The sequence below is a fragment of the Nematolebias whitei genome, chromosome 3, assembly GCF_014905685.2.
Source record: "Nematolebias whitei isolate Nwh7 chromosome 3, NemWhi1, whole genome shotgun sequence".
NCBI classification, from domain to species: Eukaryota; Metazoa; Chordata; class Actinopteri; order Cyprinodontiformes; family Rivulidae; genus Nematolebias; species Nematolebias whitei.
This window is the reverse complement of record NC_056500.1, coordinates 20,685,206-20,708,621: the sequence shown is the minus strand read 5'-3', so window position 1 is coordinate 20,708,621 and position 23,416 is coordinate 20,685,206. Positions and strand designations below refer to the sequence as shown.

The 23,416-nt window shown below is 39.5% G+C and overlaps 2 protein-coding genes and 1 long non-coding RNA gene across 3 annotated transcripts in view; 2 read left to right on the top strand and 1 right to left on the bottom strand.

Moving 5' to 3' along the window:
* Positions 1 to 1,122: 1,122 nt before the first annotated feature.
* On the top strand, positions 1,123 to 4,146 carry loxl5a (lysyl oxidase-like 5a). The gene is made up of 6 exons (XM_037674651.1): positions 1,123 to 1,960; positions 2,407 to 2,515; positions 2,944 to 3,081; positions 3,551 to 3,707; positions 3,823 to 3,918; positions 4,027 to 4,146. The coding sequence occupies exons 1-6, from the start codon at positions 1,123 to 1,125 to the stop codon at positions 4,144 to 4,146; spliced, it is 1,458 nt and encodes a 485-aa protein (XP_037530579.1).
* A 5,085-nt stretch (positions 4,147 to 9,231) lies between these two features.
* On the top strand, positions 9,232 to 23,189 carry mydgf (myeloid-derived growth factor). The gene is made up of 6 exons (XM_037698087.1): positions 9,232 to 9,496; positions 13,245 to 13,295; positions 13,378 to 13,439; positions 13,705 to 13,786; positions 18,751 to 18,823; positions 22,332 to 23,189. The coding sequence occupies exons 1-6, from the start codon at positions 9,335 to 9,337 to the stop codon at positions 22,409 to 22,411; spliced, it is 510 nt and encodes a 169-aa protein (XP_037554015.1). The 5' UTR covers positions 9,232 to 9,334; the 3' UTR covers positions 22,412 to 23,189.
* LOC119430643 overlaps positions 17,912 to 23,416 on the bottom strand; it is a 12,245-nt gene continuing 6,740 nt past the window's right edge. The window contains exon 3 of the long non-coding RNA XR_005187914.1: positions 17,912 to 18,546. This is a non-coding gene — a long non-coding RNA (uncharacterized LOC119430643). The remainder of the gene's footprint in view (positions 18,547 to 23,416) is intronic.

Here is a 23,416-nt window from a genome sequence, read left to right as displayed (position 1 = left end):
TAGTGAGACAGAGGGATCAGGCTGGAAAGGATGTGCAGCAGGTTAGGCTTGTTAAGGATAGGAATGGTAATGTTCTAACAAGTGAGGAGACTGTGATGGGAAGATGGAAGGAATACTTTGAGGAGCTAATGAATGAAGAGAATGAAAGAGAAAGAAGAGTAGAGGTCAAAGAAACTGTGTTCCAGGAAGTGAGAAAGATTAGTGAGGATGAAGTCTGGTAAGTTCTGAAAATAATAAAGAAGGGGGAGGACTCACTAATGCTTTTTGGATTAAAGATGAAATGTTTTTTTTAAAAAAAGGTCCAGATGACCTGACTTAACCATCCATCCATTATCTTTTACCCGCTTCTTCCATTTTGGGTCACGAGGGTCGCCGGTGCCCATGTCACTGTGTGAGGGGCGGGGTACACCCTGGACAGGTCTTCAGTCCACCACAGGGCCACATATAGACAAACGAGACAAACAACCATTCACTCTCACTCACACCTAGGGACAATTTAGAGTTACCAATCAGCCTAACATGCATGTTTTTGGTCTGTGGGAGGAAACTGGAGTACCCGGAGAAAACCCATGCATGCACGGAGAGAACATGCAAACTCCACCCAGAAAGGCCCCTGGACCGGGATTTGAACCGGGGACCTGCTCTCTGAGAGGCAGCAATTCTACCAGTTGTGCCACTGTGCTGCCTTACCTGATTTAACTTTGTTGGATTTTTTATAACCTGGATTATTAAGCATGAACTTTGATGATTTGAACCACTTTGGTCATGGTTGCCTCAGAGGAGTCGATGGGGGACAGGGTGGACTCCAGAAACCATCTTATCACCATGGCTGGACCACTATGTGAGTGTGCTTATGGAACTGAGTTTGTTGTGGCTCCTCAGACTGATGAAGTCTTTTGGATGAAAGACGAAACGTTTCAACAAAAATAAACCGTCCAGAGGACCTGACTTAACTTTGCTGGAAGTCGTGTCACCCCCCCCCCCCCCCCCCCCCACCCCACCCCCTGCGCGCAGCAGCATGACGAAATGAAGGGCTTTCCATTCAAGCCCCATCTCCCCCCTCGTGTCCGGTTTAAATGTTTCAGCTCCACTAGGACACAAACAGAACTTCCATGAGCCATGATGGAGAGGCTCTGGTTTCTCCTGATCTGGCTGCTTGCTGTTCTGGTGTGTTTTGGTGCCGGCCAGGAGCCTTTACGCGCGCACACCGGCCCGTGGAGACACCGGATCCAGTGGGAGAACAACGGCCAGCTGTACAGCTTACTCAGCACCGGGACCGAGTACCGTTCACCCTCTCAGAGCAGGAGACGCACGCAGCTCTTCCTGACGACAAAGAACAGTTTGAACCAGATTCAGTCGCCCGCTGCTCTCAGTGGATCCACAAGGACCAGATCCGGGGGCGCATCCGGGGATCAGTCTGAGCAGATGGATGCGTCAGTTCTTACTGCTGATTCGGGTCAGTACCTGCTCACCTCCGGACGGCCTGGTACTCACAGTCGAACCCTCACCCACCAAGCTCCATCTAACGGAACCTCTATCCAAGAGTTCTCCGGCGGAGGAGTTCCCAGAGGGGGCCGCAGTGCGCCCGAGGACGCACAGCAGGCCAGTCCGGCTCCGGCCAGAGCGCACGATTTAACGCAGAGGCGAGTCCCCATTTTGGAGTCCGAGAGCTCGGATTCGCCTCCTGCATCTGTTTGGGTCACCTGGACAGAAGACCAGACCAGAGCCCAGTCCCTGACCAGAGCCAGCCCGGAGTCCAGTGACTCTCCTCCATCCAGTAACGCTGTAGAGATTCACTTTCCCCGCAGGAGACCGGAGACGACAGATGACCGCAGGGATCCACACAGCATCCATCACAGGAACTCAGTTTTCTACAACGTTTCCCCACCGGACCTCAGGAACCGACAGAACGGGATGGATCTAGCCGGTACTGGCTACGGAACCAGATTCTTCCACAACGGTGAGAAGAGACTGAGAGACAGCAGCCAGGATTAAAAACAGATTGGATTAAATACCATATTTAAACTATTTACTATAAATTACTTCAACAACTGACTTATTTAGAGTTGTTTACTAATAAGATGTATATTAAGTCATTAGTTAAATTATATGTTTGTCTGGATTGGTTTAATTATCTGATTTACAACCGGAAGAGGAGAAATTACTTTTGATTGTCTGCAAGGTTGGTGCATCTTTTTTTGCATGCTTTATAGCAGCATGTATCAGAATTAAAATCACTTCACGTGAGCTAGTTATGCCCACATCTTTTGCTTATAACCTAAATGATTGATTATGATCGTTATGATTAATTACATTAATACATGCAATATTAAAATATCTGTCTCTATTCATTTTGTGCATCTTTGACTCCAAGCACCAAAATGTTTTTTTTTTATTTCTCTACAGGTCTCCCAGACCTGATACCTGACCCGTACTACATCCAAGCTGCCTCCTACATCCAGAGAGTTCAGATGTATGCGCTTCGCTGTGCTGCAGAGGAGAACTGCCTTTCCAGGTGCTGCTTTTTTCTACTAAATGTATGCCATTCAGGTAAAGGAAAGTGCACACCAGTCCTTTCTTTAATAGACACATGCTTTCTACTGAGGTAAATATGTGCACTGAGTCATAAAAATGCTTAAATATGAGTAAATTTATCAAAGGAATCCTAATGGCTGCAGCTTCAGGAAATGTGTTTTAGCCCACTTGGATGTCACAGCTGAGTGACAGAGTAAACCTGCTCAGTGTTTTCTCCTTTGATCCAAGGAGAGCTTTAGCCAAGAAAAATAAACCTTGGAAGGACAAAAGAGGCAAAGAGTCTGGGCTGAAAGTAAAACCTGCCCATGCATGGCAGAACTACGTAAAGACGAGGCGGTACATCAATCCCAGACTTGTACGAAGGATACGGAGGTGACGCTGGCCCACTCCTGTTTCCTCTCCTCTCAGGTCTGCCTATCAACCCGGTGTGAGTGACCTGGACTACAGAGTTCTGCTGCGGTTCCCACAGCGAGTCAAGAACCAGGGAACGGCAGACTTCCTTCCATTAAAACCCAGACACGAGTGGGAATGGCACAGCTGTCACCAGTGAGTTCACTATATATTAAAAAAACATTCTGGCCTCTGCATACTGACCTTTACCTTCTAATGTCTCAATACAAGATTACTGAACTAGAAATAACACTATTTTAATTGTTGCTTTTGTACTTTTAAGAAGTTTTGTACTAGTGCACCAAATTTTAGCTCAATATCTGCAACACTGACTGATATTTGTATGTTTTCTAAGATCACAGCTGTGGTGGCCATCTTAATGGAGTTGACTGACTCCAGAAGTAATCAGTTCTAAATCGATATTCATTGAATATATTCTGAGAGTTTCATTAAAGGTTGTCCATTGGCTCATGAGATATTTTGCTAACACCTCAGACAAACACACAGGTGGTGTGTGCTCAGATAAACACTGTCCTAAATATTAACAACAAATCATGTCAGGCAGTTTTTAGTGTGGATTTTTAAGTAATCAGAGTACCATGAATCTGTGTACATCTCCCTCCAGACATTACCACAGTATGGAGGCCTTCAGTAACTACGACCTGCTGGATGTCTCCACTGGACAGAAGGTTGCTGAGGGACACAAAGCCAGTTTCTGTCTGGAGGACACGTCCTGCGACCCCGGCGTGCGACGGCGCTACGCGTGCACTGCTCACACACAGGTGAGTCTGGGCCGAGACTCGGTTAGGATTTACTCCTGGATTTGAACCGCAATAATGCACAGTGAGTTGAGATGCGAGTGAACATGGAGGTGAAGAAAACTTTGGTTGTTTTTAGGGGCTCGGCCCTGGCTGCTACGACACATATCACGCCAACATTGACTGCCAGTGGATCGACATCACCGACGTGCAGCCAGGAAACTACATACTCAAGGTAGAGCTGATTTAAAAGGACTCACTTTTTTTTTTTCAAATTTAAATGCTCCTGCAGCATCTTTTAGCTGAAATCAGCTGAAATGCTGTTTTTCTGGGCGTTTTCCAGGTGACAGTGAACCCCTCCCAGCTGGTCCAGGAGTCAGATTTCTCCAACAACGAGGTGCGGTGCGACATCAGGTACACAGGAATCCACGTCCAGGCGGCAAACTGCAGGATTGTTGTGTAAGCGCAGCACATGGAGTTTTCTCATTAACTATAATGTGTTAAAAACAGGCACATAGTTAATCATGGATATTTATGTTTTACAGGAGCTGATCAGCTGAAGATTAAACCGTTCACACAGAAGTATAAACTTTTGATGCTCTTAATGTAAAGCTGCTACTCTGTTTGATGCTGTTTTACTGTTACTCAGACTTTTACTCAGTCTTTGTGTTCATATTTTATAATGGGCTGCAGTTAAAGCAAGCCATGTCATATATTTTTTTATTTGTTAGAATAAACCTGAGTGTGTTTCACTGAAATGCAAAACTGTATGGTATGTGCAATAGGAAAGAGTGTTAAGAGACTAGTGCTTATGTTGCCTCTCTAATTTAATTTATAAGCATTCATTTTTATCATGACAACATTAAAATATGTTGAATAATAATAAATATGTCTTGACGTAACAGTGTGGAAAATTTTACAATAAAAAACTAACTGCGTCATGTCCACATTTGCTGTTGTGACTGCTCAAATGTAACGTTTTACTCATTGAAATGAGTTTATTTGTATTGCTAGTTATATAAATATGTATTTTTAAATAGTTTATTTAGATTTTTAAAAACAGAGTGTTAAAATCAGTGTCAAAATCCTCATTGCTGATGGGATAATTGGAGTAAATTTCCATACGACATGAAGTCAGGCTCATTTAGAGCATTTTAGTGGCTCATTTCCCAACTGCTTCTGTGGTAATGCACCTCGGAGAAATACCTGCAATTATTGCACTTTGCATACTTAAGTTTTGGAAACAGCAGGAAAATAAACAGTGCGTCACACCATGAGCTTGTTTATGTGTGTTTGTCATTTGGGTTCCAGCAGGTGAGTGATTGAGACATTCAATCACCTGGCAGTGACTCCATGTGAGTCGAGCACTCTGTTGAGTTGCTTTTCACCACAAATGTCAGGCTTGCAATGGTAAATCTGGTTAAAAAATGAGGTTTTAATGGTCTTTTTCTTCTGTAAAATTATGTTTAGCCATATTACAGACCATTTTATTTAACAAGACCAGCTTATAACAGCAACAAAGTAAATCTGTGAGACTTTTAAAACCAAAAATGTCTTCTGACATTTTTGAAATCACAACAGAGACCAGTACGCTGATAAATATTCAATTCAATTCAGTTGATTTATATAGCACCAAATCACAACAAAGTTGGCTCAGGGCACTTTGCAGGAACATTCACATACATAGAAAAACCAATTAGTAAAGTTCTCTATCTAAGGAAGCCAGCAGACTCAATGAATATTCACTTTGTTGCAGTTTCCCCATCTTGAGCAAGCACAGTGGCAACAGTGGAAAGGAAAAACTCCCTTTGACAAGGAAGAAACCTCCAGCAGAACCAGGCTCAGGAGGACAAGCAGCCATCTGCTTTGACCGGCTGGGTTTGAGAGGACAGGAAGGAGAGGCACATGAACACAGAATGGCAGGTCCAGATGTAGGTGCAGGTGTACCTGAAATATAAATATGAAGCCCAAATAATAATCCAGGATTCAAATGACATCAGATTTACTTGACTGGTGTTGTGAGCCAAATATGGCTTTTCTGTTGAGCGCAGGTGTTTGGTCAGAGCATTGCAAGCTGCTGATGTGAATCTCAACCTGATGGTGGGTCAGAGCAAACCCCTGGGGCTGTTTGCTCAGGCGTGCTGAGCCTGTGAGGCAAAAGGATGGGCAGAACTGTCCCTGCTCAAGATGGCAAGGTGGAGAGAAATTCCACAGATTCGCAGGCGGCCAGGAAAATCCGACTGCAAACCGCTGACCTCAGCGGCTCCTGGACGGAGCCATTCTTACCATAGGCTGACCGTCTGAGAGGCCGGGCCCAAAGGAGCGAGGATCCCAGTCAACACGTGTCAGAGCCAACAGGCCAGACTGCAGTGACGCATGAGGAATGCCAATTTGTTCCTTCAACACAAAGTAAAATATTCTTCCTGAACCCAGACTCTTTGCTTGCTTTAAACAATTTTCAATGAAGGCAACAAAACTGACTGCACAAGCCTTGAGAGCCACTTTACAAAGGTCATTAAAATAAAATGTGCCTTTATGCCTGTGTTAAACACGAAAAGCATCAGCACAAATGTAATGTTCCCACGTCTGCTGGGTCTCCCTTGCCCAGAGAAATATGGTTGAATAACCACAAGCAGTTCGCTGTGTGGCTTCTTGATGAATAACTTGTTGTCACAGCTTCATGAGGCATTGCAGCCTGATGATTAAATCATCACACCATCTTAGTAATGCACGCATACAGAAGCAGATGTTTACTGACATCACTGTCAACACTAATCAGTCTTTGCAGTGGGATGCTTTATGAAGCATGGGTTTGTTTTACTTTCATTTAGGCCGTGTATTTAATGACCTTAGCAACATATTAATAAATAGTGGCCTCTCATTACTGAATATCACCTATGCAATTGCATTTTTTCCCACAAATATGACACTAAGACAGGTGCACACTTTATTTTAGTGACTGAATCATAGGTCTTCATATTAAACACACACACACATTTATACAGTCAACGCCAGAAACCATTTCTTCTCACATTACATATTACTTTTATACATATTACAAGAAGATTCTTTGCTAATTCCACACGACACAAGAAGTAAAAAAAATAAAAAAACACAATAAACCTTGGAGTGACAGTCTTGCACTAAGAATAAAACTTGGTTTTTACAAGGATTACACAGCAATATTAAAAACAAAAACGCTTATATGATGCGATAGGATGCTACACATATGAAGCGATCTGATCCAATCATATCAAGAACACACGCTTCAAGTTTTATGAGATGACACTGACATGTTGGATAATCTGACAAACAAATGCAACTTCAAAGACTCCATCTATAATTACACTTTGACAAATGACACAGTAATCAACAATATTTTCCACAATAATAAACGCTTAAAGTTAATTTTCCAGTTTAATTTAGACGTCAACTTAATGCAATGAATAGAATAACTGCAGTATGATGAGCCTGTGGTGTGAAGCTTATCATGCAATAATACATTTTAAGATTTTATTCAAATTAAGCTGGAAGGTATTTAGATTTTTTTTTTCAATTAACCAACAAAACAGTGAAGTTTTGCAGCAATTAAGGACTAGTCTACAATAACTCAACACAAACACACTTACAGTGTAACATATAACCGTTAAGGGACTGGAGTGCTGGTTTTACTGCTGCCTACTGTGTGTGTAAAGTCTGGAAAATGAGCTTGCATCGTTAGTGAAACCATTTGGCGCCCACTTAATGCAAATGTTCTGTTTCTCTGTCTGAGGCTCGTGTTTACTTTTGAGGGAGCTGTTTGTCTACGGCAGAGACGAGTGGAAGAGTGGAAGTTATTTGTGCCAGCAGCGAGGAAACGACTGTCACACACATTTTTTTTTCCTCTCCCGGAGTTCTCTGACGCACCGAGTACAAACAAGGTTTACCTGGGAAGAACAAGAACATTTTACAAATCATTAGGCTCAGCAGTGGCGGTTTTCTGTTTGCAAGAAAATCCATCTGATGATGGTGATGCTTGTCTTTCTGGAGCTGTGTAAATAGTACACCCAGCTGGCTGCCTGAGTGAACACATCCTGTCTTTAGGTGTATTATTCTTGGGATGGAAAGTGTAACTTGGCTTGAGGAGGAGGTGATGGGGCACAGACAGAGGGGAAGTTGAGGTCAGGCAGGCTGTCAAGCTAAAAACCCTCCAGCTGTTTTGTGCCTGAATGTTGCTCTAAAGGTTCCTGTTGGTTTGTGGGTTTTACACATGAGTGCCAGACAATGTTGGGGTGTCTCTTCTCCAACCAAACATGAGTGATTACAACACATGGAGGATGCTTTGTGGGCTTTAAAACACACATTTGTGCAGACATGCAGGAGCAGACGTAAGTACTGTCTCCTGTACAAGTACTCAGTAAGGAGAATGTACACAAGAAGCATCTGTTACAGAAACGTGTTATATGTTTTAGGCAGATCCATAGGTGTTTGTGTCTGAAAAACGCTGTAAGAGAAGCACTTGAGTTCATCAGACGTTCGGTGATCATAGCAAACTATATGTGTTCATATCACTCATCCATGAGGGACATTAAGTATCAAACATATTGTCAGAAATGACTGGATGGGGCTGTATGCATGTCAGTGGTGTGAGAAGAGGCCTCAATGTTTGGGAGAAATCGGCTCTCTTAATGTCACACCTGAAAATGAAATCTCTGGAAACATGAACAAAGACGTACATGTTAGCCTAACTCTTCTGACATTTCAGCACTGGTTTTGTTTTCTCTTCTTTTATCCTTTATAATAAAAACCGAAAAGCAGCAGATTAAACTCTATAAAATTTTGACATTGTAGCTCATTTTTTAACGTAGATCAAATACCTCAACTTTCCAAAAGTCTGTCCAATTACTAGACAGACTGTAGACAAACAGACAAAGGAACCCAGGTCTTATAAACTGTGTAGCAATAAGGACCCTAGAGAGTTATCTTTACTTTATCAATTCAAAATTCACTTCCCAGTTTGTTTGAACCAAACATTTCCTCATTTTTCCCCATCTCGCCCTTAAGAGCTCAGCCAAATGTATATTCTGTTCATGTTACGCGTCTGCCTCACTCTGATTGTTCACCATATAGCTAAAATGTTAATTACACTCACACTTACATTTACTTTGAGTACTCTGTGTCTCAGCAAAATTTCATCTTGTAAATTGTGTAATTTATTTGTAATAACTTTAGTGAAATTAATTTGAACCTTAGACATTCTTGAGTATGATTTCATGACTAACTTGTGATAGAGTACTCAAATATAATAATAATAAAAATAATAATAATAATAATAATAATAATAATTTCTTGTTCATTTGTCATCCTAAAACAACATGGTTTTATTAATTAAGTGCAAGACCTTGTGGTCAGAAAGAGTAGTCAAAATAAACGCGTCAGCTTCTTAAAAAAAACACCAGAAGTTGGATAAAAAAAAACAAAAACATATGCGGTAATATAATTCTTTTTTATTTCCTTTTTAAAATTACTATTTTTACAATTCTTTATTTTTGTTGGTTTGTCAAGGAACTTGAGATGTTGACGTCATTTACAGTCGACGGGACCTTAAGAAACTCGGGGCAGCCGCTTATAGCCAAACACCACCAACACACAGACAGACCGGAGCAAACGAGATGGCTAACCAAAAAAACTTACTTGCTGTCAAAGTGACGCTTTTGCTTTTCTGTACGTTAATATCAGTGTGCGTCCCGACTGGAGCATCACCTGAAAACACAAAAACGGTGGAGTTTAACGTGAAACCTGGAGGAATGGTGCACACCTTCACGGAAGGGATCGTAAGTCGCTACATTTAGCTTTCTTTGTATGTGAATTACTTTTTAAAAAAGACGCGAGTTGCCATTAAAACAACAATCTCCAGCTGTATTGAAATGTAAACATTTCTTCTCTCCTGCAGCTTTGAATGAATGAAAATTTGCTGTTAGTAAACGCTTTTCTCTGTGTTTGTAGATGATTAACATTCCGTTAGAGGATAACAGTAAAACTTGATATTTTTGTAAGTAAAACAGCTGTCTGTATTTGATTAAATCGTATCAAATGGTCACATTTTCAACAACATAAGTGGAAAAACTACATTCCGTTTGTCTATTTTTGTCGCGGTTTGATGACGACACAACCTGTAAAACGTTGACACGTCGCTGCCCAGCTGCCACAACGACGACTCTGATTGGACGAGAGTTGAACGTATTGATACACATACAAAGAACTGCTATTTATTACTTTAAAATTGTATATATAATGAAGTAATTTATTAGTTAAAAGTATTTGTAAATTTATATAAGATGTACTTTAAAGGTTAGCAGGAAACTAGAGAAAAAGCTCAGCTGATGAACTCTTACTCTGCTGCATTTTATGACAAATGTCTTCTATATAAATAATACAGTTCCTGTAACTTCCACATTTACACCACATAAAACTTGTGAACTCATTATTGTTATTTTCTATTTCTAATTCCTGATCACATGCATCTTTAGTCAATATTTTATACATACTCAAAAAATTGATAATCTGATTAAATTATTGTGGAATAATCTAAAACGTATACTGTAACTTTTTGTTTGTTTGTATATTTTAGGATTTTACCAGATGTTTTATTTAAGCTATAAATTGATTTAATCCACAGTATTCAGTTGATTAAAAAAACAAGCACATCAAACTATTAACAGGTTAAAAATAAACACCCTGAAAAGATTACTGGTACATTGAAGGTACAGGACCTAAAGTAAAATCACCTGTAATCATAATATTCTAAATTTCACTGATGAAACTCACAATCTGTAAAGCAAAGTCGAGTCTCGCTGATTGCCTGTATGTTGTTTTGAGTGTCTGAGAGATTCTGCATAACATCAACCTGTACGCACTGCTTTCAGGATAAGCTCAAGTGATGCTGCAGAACTATTAAAGAAACTTGAAGCGAGCTGGAGGGCACAATAAATTTGTTTAGTTTTCAAGTTTACAGGAATGTTAATTTATTTTTTCACAGTGAAGGTGAGAGTGTGATTTGGGAATGTAAGAATGAAAAAGCTGAGATCTTATCAATAGCACATTGAATCCCTTAACATGTCAAGATGTTTATAGCAATGACAGAAAATATTAACACATGCACATTGTTAACTGTATACACGGTGGTGCTTGAAAGTTTGTGAACCCTTTAGAATTTTCTATATTTCTGCATAAATATGACCTAAAACATCATCAGATTTTCATACAAGTCCTAAAAGTAGATCAGAATCAGAATGCCTTTATTGTCATTATACGCAAGTACAATGAAAAAGGGAACCCAGATAAACAAATGAGACAAAAATATTATTCTTGGTCATTTATTTATTCAGGAAAATGATCCAATATTGCAATGAAGTTAAGACTCAAAGCAGTCTGCTACTCAGTTAAAGAACGTTAATAACTTACTTTTTATGTATATGAATGTTTCTGTTCAGTGCCCTGAGATGACTTCTGTTGTGACTGGGGCTATATAGAAATAAACTGAACTGAAGTTGAATTTAATTGAATTTGAGAGTGGCAAAAGTATGTGAACCTCTAAGCTTAACATTTAATTTGAAGGTGAAATTAGAGTCAGGTGATGCATGCTTAATAATCCAGGAAGAAAAATCTAAAAAAGTTGTCAGGTCCTTTGGATGGGTAAAAAAAAAAAGAAAGTTAATTGTAGAAACATTTCGTCTTTCATCTGAAAATTAATAATAATTAATTATAAATAGCACCTTCTTAACAAGAAGGTACTATTTATAAGACTGAGATTTTTTAGAGTCAGGTGTTTTTAGTCAATGGGATGATGATCAGGTGTGAATAGGCACTCTAACAGGGATCTATCAAAGTCTGCGCGTCACAACATGTTTGTAGAAGTGGATCATGGCAGGAACAAAGGAGATTTCTGAGGACCTCAGGAAAAGAGTTGTTGATGCTCATCAGGCTGGAAAAGATTACAAAACATCTGTAAAGAGTTTGGACTCCACCAATCCACAGTCAGACAGACTGTGTACAAAAGAAGGACATTTAAGACCGTTGTTACCGTCCCCAGGAGTGGTCGACCAACAAAGATCACTTCAAGAGCAAGGAGTGTAATAGTCAGCGAGGTCACAAAGGACCCCAGAGAATCTTCTAAGCAACTGAAGGTCTCTCTCACATTAATGTTAATGTTCATGAGTCCACCGTCAGGAGAACACTGAACAACAATGGTGTGCATGGCAGGGTTGTAAGGAGAAAGCCACTGCTCTTCTAAAAGAACATTGCTGCTCGTCTGCAGTTTGATGATCATGTGGACAAACCAGAAGACTGTTGGAAGAATGTTTTGTGGACGGATGAGACCAAAATAAAACTTTTTGTTTTAAATAAAAAGTGTTTTGTTTGGAGAAAGGAAACCACTGCATTCCTGCATAAGAACCTTCTTCCATCTGTGAAACATGGTGGTGGTAGCATCATGGTTTGGGCCTGTTTTGCCGCATCTGGGCCAGGACGGCTCACCATCATTGATGGAACAATGAATTCAGAATTATATCAGAGATTTGTAAAGGAAAATGTTAGAACATCTGTCCATGAACTGAATCTCAAGAGAAGGTGGGTCATGCAGCAACACAGTGATCCTCAGCACACAAGTGGTTCTACCAAAGAATGGTTCAAGAAGAATAAAGTTCATGTCTTGGAATGACCAAGTCAAAGTCCTGACCTTAATCCAATCCAGATGTTGTGGAAGGACCTGAAGTGAGCAGTTAATGTGAGGAAACCACCAACATCCCAGAGTTGAAGCTGTTCTGTACAGAGGAATGGGCTAAAATTCCTTCAAGCAGGTGAGCAGGACTGATGAACAGTTACTGGAAATATTTAGTTGCAGTTATTGCTGCACAGGGGGGTCACACCAGATACTGATAGAAAAGGTTCACATACTTTTACCACCATAAATATGTCATATTGGATCATTTTCCTCAATAAATAAATGACCAAGTTTAATATTTTTGTCCCATTTGTTTAACTGGGTTCTCTTTATCTACCTTTTAGGACTTGTGTGGAAATCTGATGATGTTTTATGTCATCAAATATAGAAAATTCCAAAGCGGTCACAAACTTTCAAGCACCACTGTGTATTATGAATTAATTTGATTATGGGCTACTGATCAATCTCACCGACTCTAAAAAAGTGTTAAAGGCAGCACTTGAGTGGATACTTTTTATTCTGTTTTCATAAAGGAGTTTGTAAAGAAGAAAGAAAATTATCTGCCTTTTTGTCTGATCTGAACAAAGCGTTGGTGCAAAACCAAGAACTACAGCAATATATTTGTACAGCACAAAGCAAATGAAAAATCTGTGAGCAATAGAGCAGACGATTATAATTCTTTAATAATTTTAGATCAAAAGAGCAAAAAAAAGAAAGAAACAAGCTTCACTTGTGGTTATGAAATGTTAGATTTTCATTCTTAAAGTTATGAACAAAAGAAAAAGTAACTCCAGTTATGTCAAAGTACCATAAATAATCTATATACTAGCAATGTAACAATGTGTTGTATCTGCTTTCAGAGGGAGTACGAGTGCACGTTCACTTACGCCTCACAAGGGGGAACCAATGAGGTTTGTGTCTCTCGCCTCTTTATTGCTCGGATTATTGTCAGCAGGTTTAACAGTAAAATGATTCTTGTTTCTTGTCAAACAGCAATGGTTGATGAGCGTGGGCCTGAGTGATGATGACAAACTGTTTTCTTGCTCTTTGTGGAGGTGAGCCACGGTCAATCAGAGAACTCCTCAACTTGATGTTTGTCCTTAAGAGTAATGATTCCTGCCCACGCTCTGACTCGCACCGTGCAGAGCTGTGTGCAGCGGGCCTGGCGTCCCGTCTGCATCTCTTCTGAGTCACAATATTGATTTATTCAGCTGTGGCAAAAAAAAAAAAAAACAACTAAACTTCTAATGCTGTGGTTTCATGTACTCGTGCCAGTGAATGCTTAATGCTGATTAATATTTCTTGTTTCATTCCTGCCAGGCCTCAGGGGAAATCATACCTGTTTTTTACTCAGTTCAAAGCTGAGCTGAAGGGAACCAAAATCGAATATGCTAATGCATATGTAAGTATTAAAAAAAAACACTAATAATTTTATTTCTGTTTATGTGAAATTGTGAGATGATTCTGATTTATGAGCAGCAAGTCAAATATAACAAAATGAGAAGTGGCAGCCTTCATTTATACTCCCATTTAAACAACTTCTACACCACATGTGGATCTTTTTTATTTTAAATTGAGGTAAATCTTTATGTAACACTTGAAATGTGTAGCTGATATTAATATTAAAAAAACCTTTATGATTTCTTTTTTTTTTAATTTTCATTTACCCTTTATTTATACAGATAGTCTCATTGAGCCACGAGAACTCATTTTCAAGAGAGACCTGTTTTAGGGAGCAGATGGGTGGGGGTTAGGGGCCTTGCTCAGGGGCCCAGGGTGGGGTGAATGAGGGTGGAGGGAGGTGTGGGTGTTCCACCTTTTCCACCCTCATTTTGATGTTGACTGTATCGGGAGTTGAACCTGCGACTTTCCAATCACAGGCCCATCTTCTAAGCTCTGTGCCACCACTCTTTAATTCACCACTATTTAGTTATTAACCTCAGTGCGGTAACTGGAGACCAAAATAGATGACAACCTTAAAGTGCTGCTCTAACACTCATCCAGAGCTCTTCAGGCTGAGGAGAAGAAACAAACAGCAATAAAGCAATTCTGTTTGATATTTTCTTTATGTCGCTTTGTCAGTGTAGAGATAAAAAGCCTTTCATTACAGAAAACCAGGGCGAAATCCTGTTTGTTTTGCTTAGCCTGCAAATAATGAATGTTTCAGCAGAGAACCAGCAGCATTTCAGTTTCAGGAATGAGACTCGAGGCTGTTTTTATTTTTGTTTGTTCTGCAGTTTGTCTTTTTTTCTTCTTTTTCTATAAAGCGCATTTAGTATTAAATTAAAATATATGTCATCATCTGCTCTTTAATCTCATCTTCTGTGACAACGTAGACATTTAATGACAGAATTTAACGTGAGCGACCTCTTTTTGAGATAAACTTGTGCATATAGCATTACAGTTGGAATGATGAATTACAGTCTGTGGTACAGTGCTCCAAATTTTTCAGGCAAGGAGCAGGATAAGGCTATTGACCGTTTTCTGTACCACAGACTGTACCCAGGGGAGGCCACACCTAGTCTGTATGGTTTACCTAAAATCCACAAACAAGGTGTACCTTTAAGACCTATTGTTAGCATGATTAACTCTGTCACTTACAATGTTTCCAAATATCTGGCGTCTGTACTCATCCCTTTAGTTGGCAGCTCAGAACACCACATACAGAACACCATGGACTTTGTGGATAAGGTGAGGGATGTCATCATGGAGACTGATGAAACAATGGTCTCTTTTGATGTCACATCACTCTTTACGTGCATTCCTGTTGATGATGCAGTAGAGGTGGTCAGGTTAAGATTAAAATCAGACACTACCCTGAGCAGCAGGACCACGCTTTCCACAGAACAACTGTGTCAACTCTTGAAACTGTGCCTGCAGTCAACCTACTTCACATATGGGGAGCAATATTATAGGCAGAAACATGGGTGTGCTATGGGGTCTCCAGTTTCTCCTATTGTTGCCAACCTGTACATGGAGGAGGTAGAAAAGAGAGCCTTGACGTCCTTTTCAGGGACACCACCAAGTCATTGGTTCAGGTATGTTGACGACACCTGGGTTAAAATTAAATCTCAGGAAGTCCAACATTTTACTGACCACATCAACTCTGTGGATAAATACATCAAGTTCACACGAGAAAATGTAAAAAATGGCAGGTTGGTTTTCTTGGACTGTGAGGTCTCAGTCTCTGATAGAGGACATTTGCAAACTGAGGTGTACCGCAAACCCACCCACACAGACCAGTATTTGCAGTTTGACTCCCATCACCCTTTGGAGCACAAGTTAGGAGTCATCAGGACTCTGTATCACAGAGCAGACAGCGTCCCCACTAACTCAGGAGCCAGGCAGAAGGAGAAATCCCACACAAGACAGGCTCTAGAGCAATGTGGATATCCTAACTGGGCCTTCCTGAAAGCAGAGAAGAAACCCAAACAGGACTCCAGTCAGCCATCAGGTGAAAAGAGGAACCCAGACCAGTGGTCATTCCGTATGTTGAGGGGGTATCAGAGAAACTGAGACGTTTATTTTCTAAACATAACGTCCCAGTGGCTTTTAAACCCCAAAATACATTACGGCAAAGACTGGTTCATCCCAAAGATCCAGTCCCCCGGCACAAACAGAGCAATGTTGTGTATGCTGTTCAGTGTCAGGAGGGCTGTGATCAGTCTTACATCGGGGAAACTAAACAGCCACTGGCCAAAAGGATGGACCAGCACAGAAGATCAACATCATCAGGCCAGGACTCTGCGGTCTACACTCATCTCCAGGCCAGCGGTCACTCTTTCAGGGATGAAGATGTTCACATCCTGGATAGAGAGGAACGATGGTTTGAGAGAGGAGTAAAGGAGGCCATCTTTGTGAAAAGAAATCGTCCATCATTAAACAGGGGTGGAGGCCTCCGGGTTCAACTGTCCCCCTCTTACAATGCTGTGATTGCTAGTATCACTCAACCCCCTGTGAGTAGTAAACAGCCATCAGCATGCTAATGATCCATTGTTAGGCTGATGGTCCTTCTTGACCATGTGATCAGCTGGTTTTGGTTGTCAGCAGCAAAACTGGTTTATCCACTCTGAGAAGGTGCTATTTAAGAGACTGAGCTGAATACAGCTCCTCAGACTGAGTAAGTCTTTCGGATGAAAGACGAAACTTTTCTACAATTTTTTTTTTTTTTTTTTTTTTTTAATGTCTAGGACAAAATTTAACTTTTTTAGATTTTTATACCTGGATTATTGAACATGCATCAGGATATGCAATTTCTCTAGTTTATTATTGACTTTATTCAGGCAGTAGTGGCTGAATCTCCGTGACCTAAATATCTTTGGCTCTTTTACAAAAGATGACATTTAGAAAGAAAATGATCTGATATGATTCATGTGAGCAGGAAAAGTCTCAACATTTAGCGTTACTAAATGAAACATGGATGTGGTTTGACATTTTTCAGATTGGAATAATTTTAGTTCTTTAAAAAAAAAAAAACAGCTTTAACTTTAATCTTGTCACATTTCAAGATATTTTCCTGCAGATTTACTAGACTGTGCAAAAGTCTTGAGTCATTCCTTATTTCTTCACATTTTGCTCCCTGTTTTAAAGTTTATTTTTAAAGAGATTAATCAGCAGCATGCAGGCTTTCTGAAGTTTTTATTCTTTTTTTTTTTTTTTTTTGGCTGCTTTTTCTCTCATGTTCAGTCTAACCAGAGTATTGTCAGATTATTTTTTCTTTGTTTCTTTTTTTAAGCCACTTAATGCTGATCTATAAATCGTTCAGACATAAAACCTCTCAAAGGATGAATCTGTGTCGTATCAATGCACAAAAGACAACTTTAGAGAAGAACTAAACTGCATCTGTAGGCACTTTATTTACCAGCAGCCTGTCACAAAGACAGAACTTGTTGTTCCATTATTTTAGTTGACTTAAAAGAATGCATCAATGATCGGTTTGGTAGACATGAAATAGTTTTTTGGTACCAACAAGCTATGGAAGGTCTGCATCCCTCAGCTCCTGTGAGTCTCCCACTTGTCCATTTTCCTCATTTTCTTAAGTACGCTGCACTTTCATAGTGAGTTCAAGGCCTGGACACAAAATTAGTACCACTTTATAACAATCACAAGTCTGACTCTTTGTTACTTATATAACTCAGAACCTTCAGTCCTATCAGGGATAGTGGCAGAATGGGCCCAAACCATAATACTCCCATCACCACTGCTGTCAGACGACTACATTTACTCGCTTTGCTCTTCGTACCTCATTTGATGAACCCCTCCTGGGTGAGTAATGATGCAGATCATGAATGTCCATTCAACTGGACACATGGTCTGAAGGAAGACTTTAAGTCCATCAAACTTTTTTAGAGTTGGTTTTGTGACTGTTTTTATTTTTGTAACAGCCTTTTTTAACACCGTCCTTAGAAATCTCAACTTATGATCTTTAACGCATCTCTTTAAAAATGTATTCATTTATCAAAACATATAACTTTTAGTCTTTAAACAACATAGTTTCTTTTTTTTTCTCGATTATTATTTCACAACTTGAAAATATTCTCACAAAAATATAAAAACATCAACTTCTTTTTTTTTTTTTCCCCCCAAAAAAGCAACAAGAGATCATTTTCACAAGTATTCATGTTATTCTCTGACAAAGTGCCAATATAGTTTCTGCTACTAAATTTCTGTAGTTTAAAATAATATTTTGTAGTAAATGTTTTTTTTCATTTCACATCTTTACCACAGTGTTTCTGACCACATAATAAACGACGCTGCCTCTTGCACTTTATTGGCTTTACTTCACATCCTCTCCCCTAATGGTAATAATACCACGTCATTGTCGCTATGGAAACCTATTATTGGATGTTTTTCTGCACTTTTAGATTATTTATCCTCCAACAAAGGCCATAGCTACGCCCCAGCTGGTATCAATTTAATGCAAGCCGGAGAGACATCAAGCCTTTGTTTTTGTTCCTTGAGTGGAACGTGAAGTTGTCTTGTTGCACAGGATGTTTGGTGGAAAGGTTCATGTCCGGACTCCGTCTGAGCTCAGTCACTCCGATGCGGTCGTCTGAAGCAAAGTACACCTTGACACGCCTCCTTTCCCCCAGCAAGGACAGTGCTGAAATTCACGTCATTAGTGGGAGCCCATGTTTCCTCCTCCTGCACTGGCTCTGTGCCCTGAAAGCACAAAAAGACAAACACAAAGTCACGTCACTAAAACAACAGGACAAAAAATGAACAAGCACACCTGCCCACACAGAGAGAGCGGCGTCTCCTCGACCTTGCTGTTGAATTGCCTTATTTTACCGCTCTGTCTCTTGCACAAATATATATTGTTCCCTTGTTTGTTCTGATTTCTCTTCCTCTCTTTTCCCTCCTCAGTCTCAGACAGCAGCAGGAGGACAGAGTGACGTACCTTTGAAACCAGAGGAATTTATCGTAGGAGAATCAACAGGTGAGAAATTGATTGTGTCTCCAAGTGTTCAATCAACTCCCTCTGCTTGTCACATCGATCTCCCTCTCTCCCCCCCCCCCCCCCCCCAAGTTCTCTCTATGTTGCAAGTTCCCTGCAGACTTCCCTCCTAAACATATGCTCCAGTTGTGAGTGGGCTTTCATTTGTCCCTGCAGCGTTACTTGTTGTTCAGCTTCTGCACAAATCCCCATCGCAGCTTCAGTTCCAGACTGTGATTAGCAGGATTTGACAATTCATCCCAACCAGCAATTTACTTCAGCTGTCATTTTCAGCAGATTAGACACTAAAGTACACAGGCTTACAGGCTCCGAAGTCAGCGGCGATGGCAGACTTAAGCATAATCCCATCACGGGGAAACACTTGCAACCATCATTTCCAGGGATAGATTGCTTATCTGAGCGTAGTACAATATGCAAAATTCTTTCCCTTTAAAAAATTTAAAAAAAAAACTCACTTAAGAAAAGCTTTTCTGTTCATGCTTGAGACGCTCCACAGGAGGGAGCTGTTCAGGTCATCACCAGAAGAGATCAGTTTATAAACTCATTCATGAACATTTTTTTCCTAAATAAACAGACAATTCATTTTTTGCTATAAATCTGTTTTTTTTTAATTCTGGAATAATCTATGAGCTTTTCTCAAAAGAAAATGAAAATTAAGCCCAGATATCTCCCTCCAAAATTATAAAAATAAGTTTTCTCTGTTTAATTTTATGCACTTTTGCATTCTGTATAGTGTATGCAACAACAAGCCACAGTTCAAATGCATGTATTTTGGTTTACTTGGTGAATCTAATTCATCTGTGTATATAAAAGGTTTTCTATGTGTTTGCATGATTTAGCTCTGTCACTGTGACAGTGTACACTGCTCCAATTTAAACTGGGATTATCTCCAGCCCACCTTTGATTAAAAGAAGAGACAAATATTCTCATGTTTTTCATAAATAAGTACAAGATACAAATGTCGCACCGTCATATAAGTCACGTCAGCCCAAATATGTCTAATAAAGTGGAAATAAAACATAAATACGTCATTTCACCATATAAGTCACATCTATTATGCGTCACCGCTGATGTTTCGCTTTTGTTACGTGTCACCGCTGACCACCCAGAAACGTGGGCGTGTTGTGCAAAAAATCGATTTGGCTGCCAAATGATGGCCGCGGGAGCGTGCGTGCATGGGAGGACTTTAACAAGAACTTAACAAGGTTAACACTTAAAAACAATTATTTGTTTACTAAAAATTATAGTAAAGGATTGTCTCAGTCTAACTTTTCCTTAATAAATGCACTTTGACGGTCAAATCAGCTGCATTTCAAAAATCGGTTCGCAAAAACGCGGGAGGACTCTCTGTACATTTCTTCTAAATTAAACAAGATAACCATCTAAAAACAATTATTTGTTTGCTTGACATTATAGTAAAGGCGTGTCTCAGTTGAACTTTTCCTTAATAAATGTACTTTAATGGTCAAATCGGCCGCATTTTGCCGGGGCGGTGCGGCAAAATGTGGCCGATTTGACGTTTGCTCCAGGAGTTCCAGAGCGAAATGAAGGTGGCTTTTATGGCAAGCAAAGTGTCTCATTAATAGCCACTTTTACCTAGTAATGAGACACTTGGCTTGCATTATTGCTCAAGGGCCCTCTAGTGGCTGAAAATGGTAGTGTTCAATATTTTCCTTGTCAGAATGAATGAAATCGTCAAATCTCAGCCAAAAATTGGTTTATAAATATGGGGTAAAAAACATAAATAAGCCGCTTCGCTGTATAAGTCGCGGGCATGCTAATTTATGCAAAAAAAGTGTGACTTGTACAGCGAAAAATACGATAATTTATTAAAGTGCCTACTTCTGACAGGCTGACTTGCGGATCTTCAACAGATACTTTTATTGATGTTTAAAGAAAATCATCTAAACATTTTCTTTATGTATTTAGTTTTCTTAAAATAAACTTAAAATAAAAACGATAAACTCCGTTTGTGTGAGGGGGGCAGTAAGGACAAAGCAGGCGTTCCATGCATGAACTTAACTTGAACTTTTATCACCTACAGATTAAAATAATGATAATAATAATGGTAATTACACACAAGTATTTGTTGTTCTACAGAGTATTGCCAAGTGGCGGCCCGTGGGACCACTTTTGGCCTCAGGGAGTGGGTATCTGACGGGCCAAGGCACCCACCCACGTTTTACTGAAGGATGGAAAACACTGCGAAAAAACACTGTACCTTGACATTTAAAATATTATTTAAAAGCAACCACAAACGCATTAGAGATAAAATAGGCTTGTTTAATAAATCTGATGTTTTAATTTACCAATTTATGTTGGATTAAACTGAGTCCTGAGACTTGATCGGTCTGAAACCGACTCTCAGCCTTTCTCAGGCTGAATCGGTCTCAATGGTTCTTCCTTTAATTAACTCTAGATAAAACTAATGTTCTGTTGTTTATATATTATTGAATGCATTCATGATGTCAAACACAAGCTTATAACTCTGAAAACAAATGAATAAGTTGACATTTTTTATTTGTACTGTAAAACTTTTTAAAATTAGATGTTTTTGTTTGTTTTTAGTTTCTGGTGTAAATATCTGGTTTAATATTTAATATACCGTTTAATGTACCTTGCTATACATTATTAGTGTTTAGCGTTGGATCTTTGTATACAGTTTCTTTTTATACTTTGTATTTTTGCTATTTTTGGTTGTAACTGGGACCTTGAGTACACAATTTCATTCCACCTCTTGTACCACATGTGATGCGAATGACAATAAGGAACCTTAAATTTTATGATCCAATAGATGAGTTACGTGTCAAACTCGAGGCCCGTGGGTCAAATCTGGCACTTGTTAACATCTTATATGGCCCCCAAAACTATAATTTAAATGAAAAATGTGTTTATTGCTTCTCGTTTTGCTTTAAAAAAAAAAGATTTAATGCAGGTTTCTCATGAGAGCTGGCTAACGTTGATGCCAGAAAAAAAGGTTGGATTTTTCAGTAATATTTAATTTTGACGTGGAGGAGACATCAAATGGGACCAATTTAACTCCTGCTTATGAACCTGGAAGGAAAGATGTCTGGTATCTGATTTGGGTTACTGCATGGACTGAAATTAGCTCATGACTTGGAAAAAGTTTAAAATTTTGGCCCCTTTATGTAGTCGAGTTTGACACTCCTGATGAAGCACATCAGCATCGTCATTTAGGTCTTTAAAATGTTTAGCCTGCAGGTAACACTGTTAAGTCTCTGGTAAAAATACCTAAATCTCTATTAAATCTCTTTCACACACAGTAAATACAACAAAGAAAAGTAACTGTGGTAATTCCAATAAAAAATGTTCTGCTACTACAAATTAGTTTATTATCAAGGCTTGTAAACTGCACGATATTAAGTGTTTTTTATACCACTACAAAAAGCAAATGCATGCACATACACTATATCCAACATGTTTATTTGTTTGCTTGTTTTTGATGGTATTTTTCTGTTCTGACTTCCAGTGACCCACAATGAAGGAAAGTTCAGCGCTCAGCTCTCCAAACTGACCGCCATTGGACGGACACGACACGACGAGCTGTGATTGGCCAGAAGTTTGTCGGCACCTCAGTGAACTGTGTGCATCGGCTGTTTAAATCATCGAATGATGCGCTTCTTCCTGAGGGACGACCAAAACTGAAGTGGGATGATGATGTTTTTGTGCAAAGACTGATTTTCTTATACTTTCTTATAGTATATTTACTCTGCTTTAGAATACATGTGGAGGGAAAGAACAACCACAACAAAAAACTACAGCGAAGCAGATTTTAGTCTTGGATATTAAAAAAAAACTAAAATCTGCCATGAGTTCTTTTTATTTTCTGAGGCTTTAGGAAAATAATTCTGCTCTGATCCATTGGGTACGTACATGGACGTATGGAGGATTGGTGTTCAGTGTAGATGGCACATTTAGACTAGCAGGGGATTTGTGAGTCTTGTGTAATCCTGAGAGGAAAGTGAGTAATCCTCAATATCATTGCGGCGCACACACAAACAAGTTCCCGGTTGTCGTTCTGATGTGTGCTGCTGTTGAAAGAAGCACCTCAGCACTGGTCTTCATCTCTTTCCGTTCATCTACATCTGTTCAGGATAACTGTAAGCACCACATCTGATCCCCTTCGACCTCCTCTTCAGATTACTTTTTGTTTTGTGGATTTTTTTTTTTTTGTTTGTTTGTTGTTGCCAGAAGCTATATTTGTAACGGATCAGATAGGAGCTTCTTTGGGGGATTTTGAATGTTACGGTGTAAATGCTCACAAAAAATGTCTTTATAATTGAAAACATTAGTTTTAGCTTTCATCAGTAGATTCAACTCAATACACTGAAATAAACTTGGCACAAAACACAAAGACATTTGTGTTTAGCTGATAATTGCTTTCTTGTAACGATGCTTTTTGGCAAATAAATAAATAAATCCTTTACTGTTGGAATGCCTGCTTAACTTCTGCCTCATTTGTAAGGAAAACAAACATTTATGGGTTGAACTGCAGAGTTGAGTTTTTGGGTTGCACCCATTAAAAAAAAAAAATAAATTAAAACAGTCAAGACA

Bases quoted from the DNA above. Each gene is read 5' to 3' on its own strand.
- loxl5a (XM_037674651.1), top strand. From the start codon at position 1,123: ATGGAGAGGCTCTGGTTTCTCCTGATCTGGCTGCTTGCTGTTCTGGTG. The intron at 1,961-2,406 runs GTGAGAAGAGAC...ATTTCTCTACAG, and splicing joins AACCAGATTCTTCCACAACG to GTCTCCCAGACCTGATACCT. The intron at 2,516-2,943 runs GTGCTGCTTTTT...CTCTCCTCTCAG, and splicing joins GAGGAGAACTGCCTTTCCAG to GTCTGCCTATCAACCCGGTG.
- mydgf (XM_037698087.1), top strand. From the start codon at position 9,335: ATGGCTAACCAAAAAAACTTACTTGCTGTCAAAGTGACGCTTTTGCTT. The intron at 13,296-13,377 runs GTTTGTGTCTCT...CTTGTCAAACAG, and splicing joins CACAAGGGGGAACCAATGAG to CAATGGTTGATGAGCGTGGG. The intron at 13,440-13,704 runs GTGAGCCACGGT...CATTCCTGCCAG, and splicing joins TTTTCTTGCTCTTTGTGGAG to GCCTCAGGGGAAATCATACC.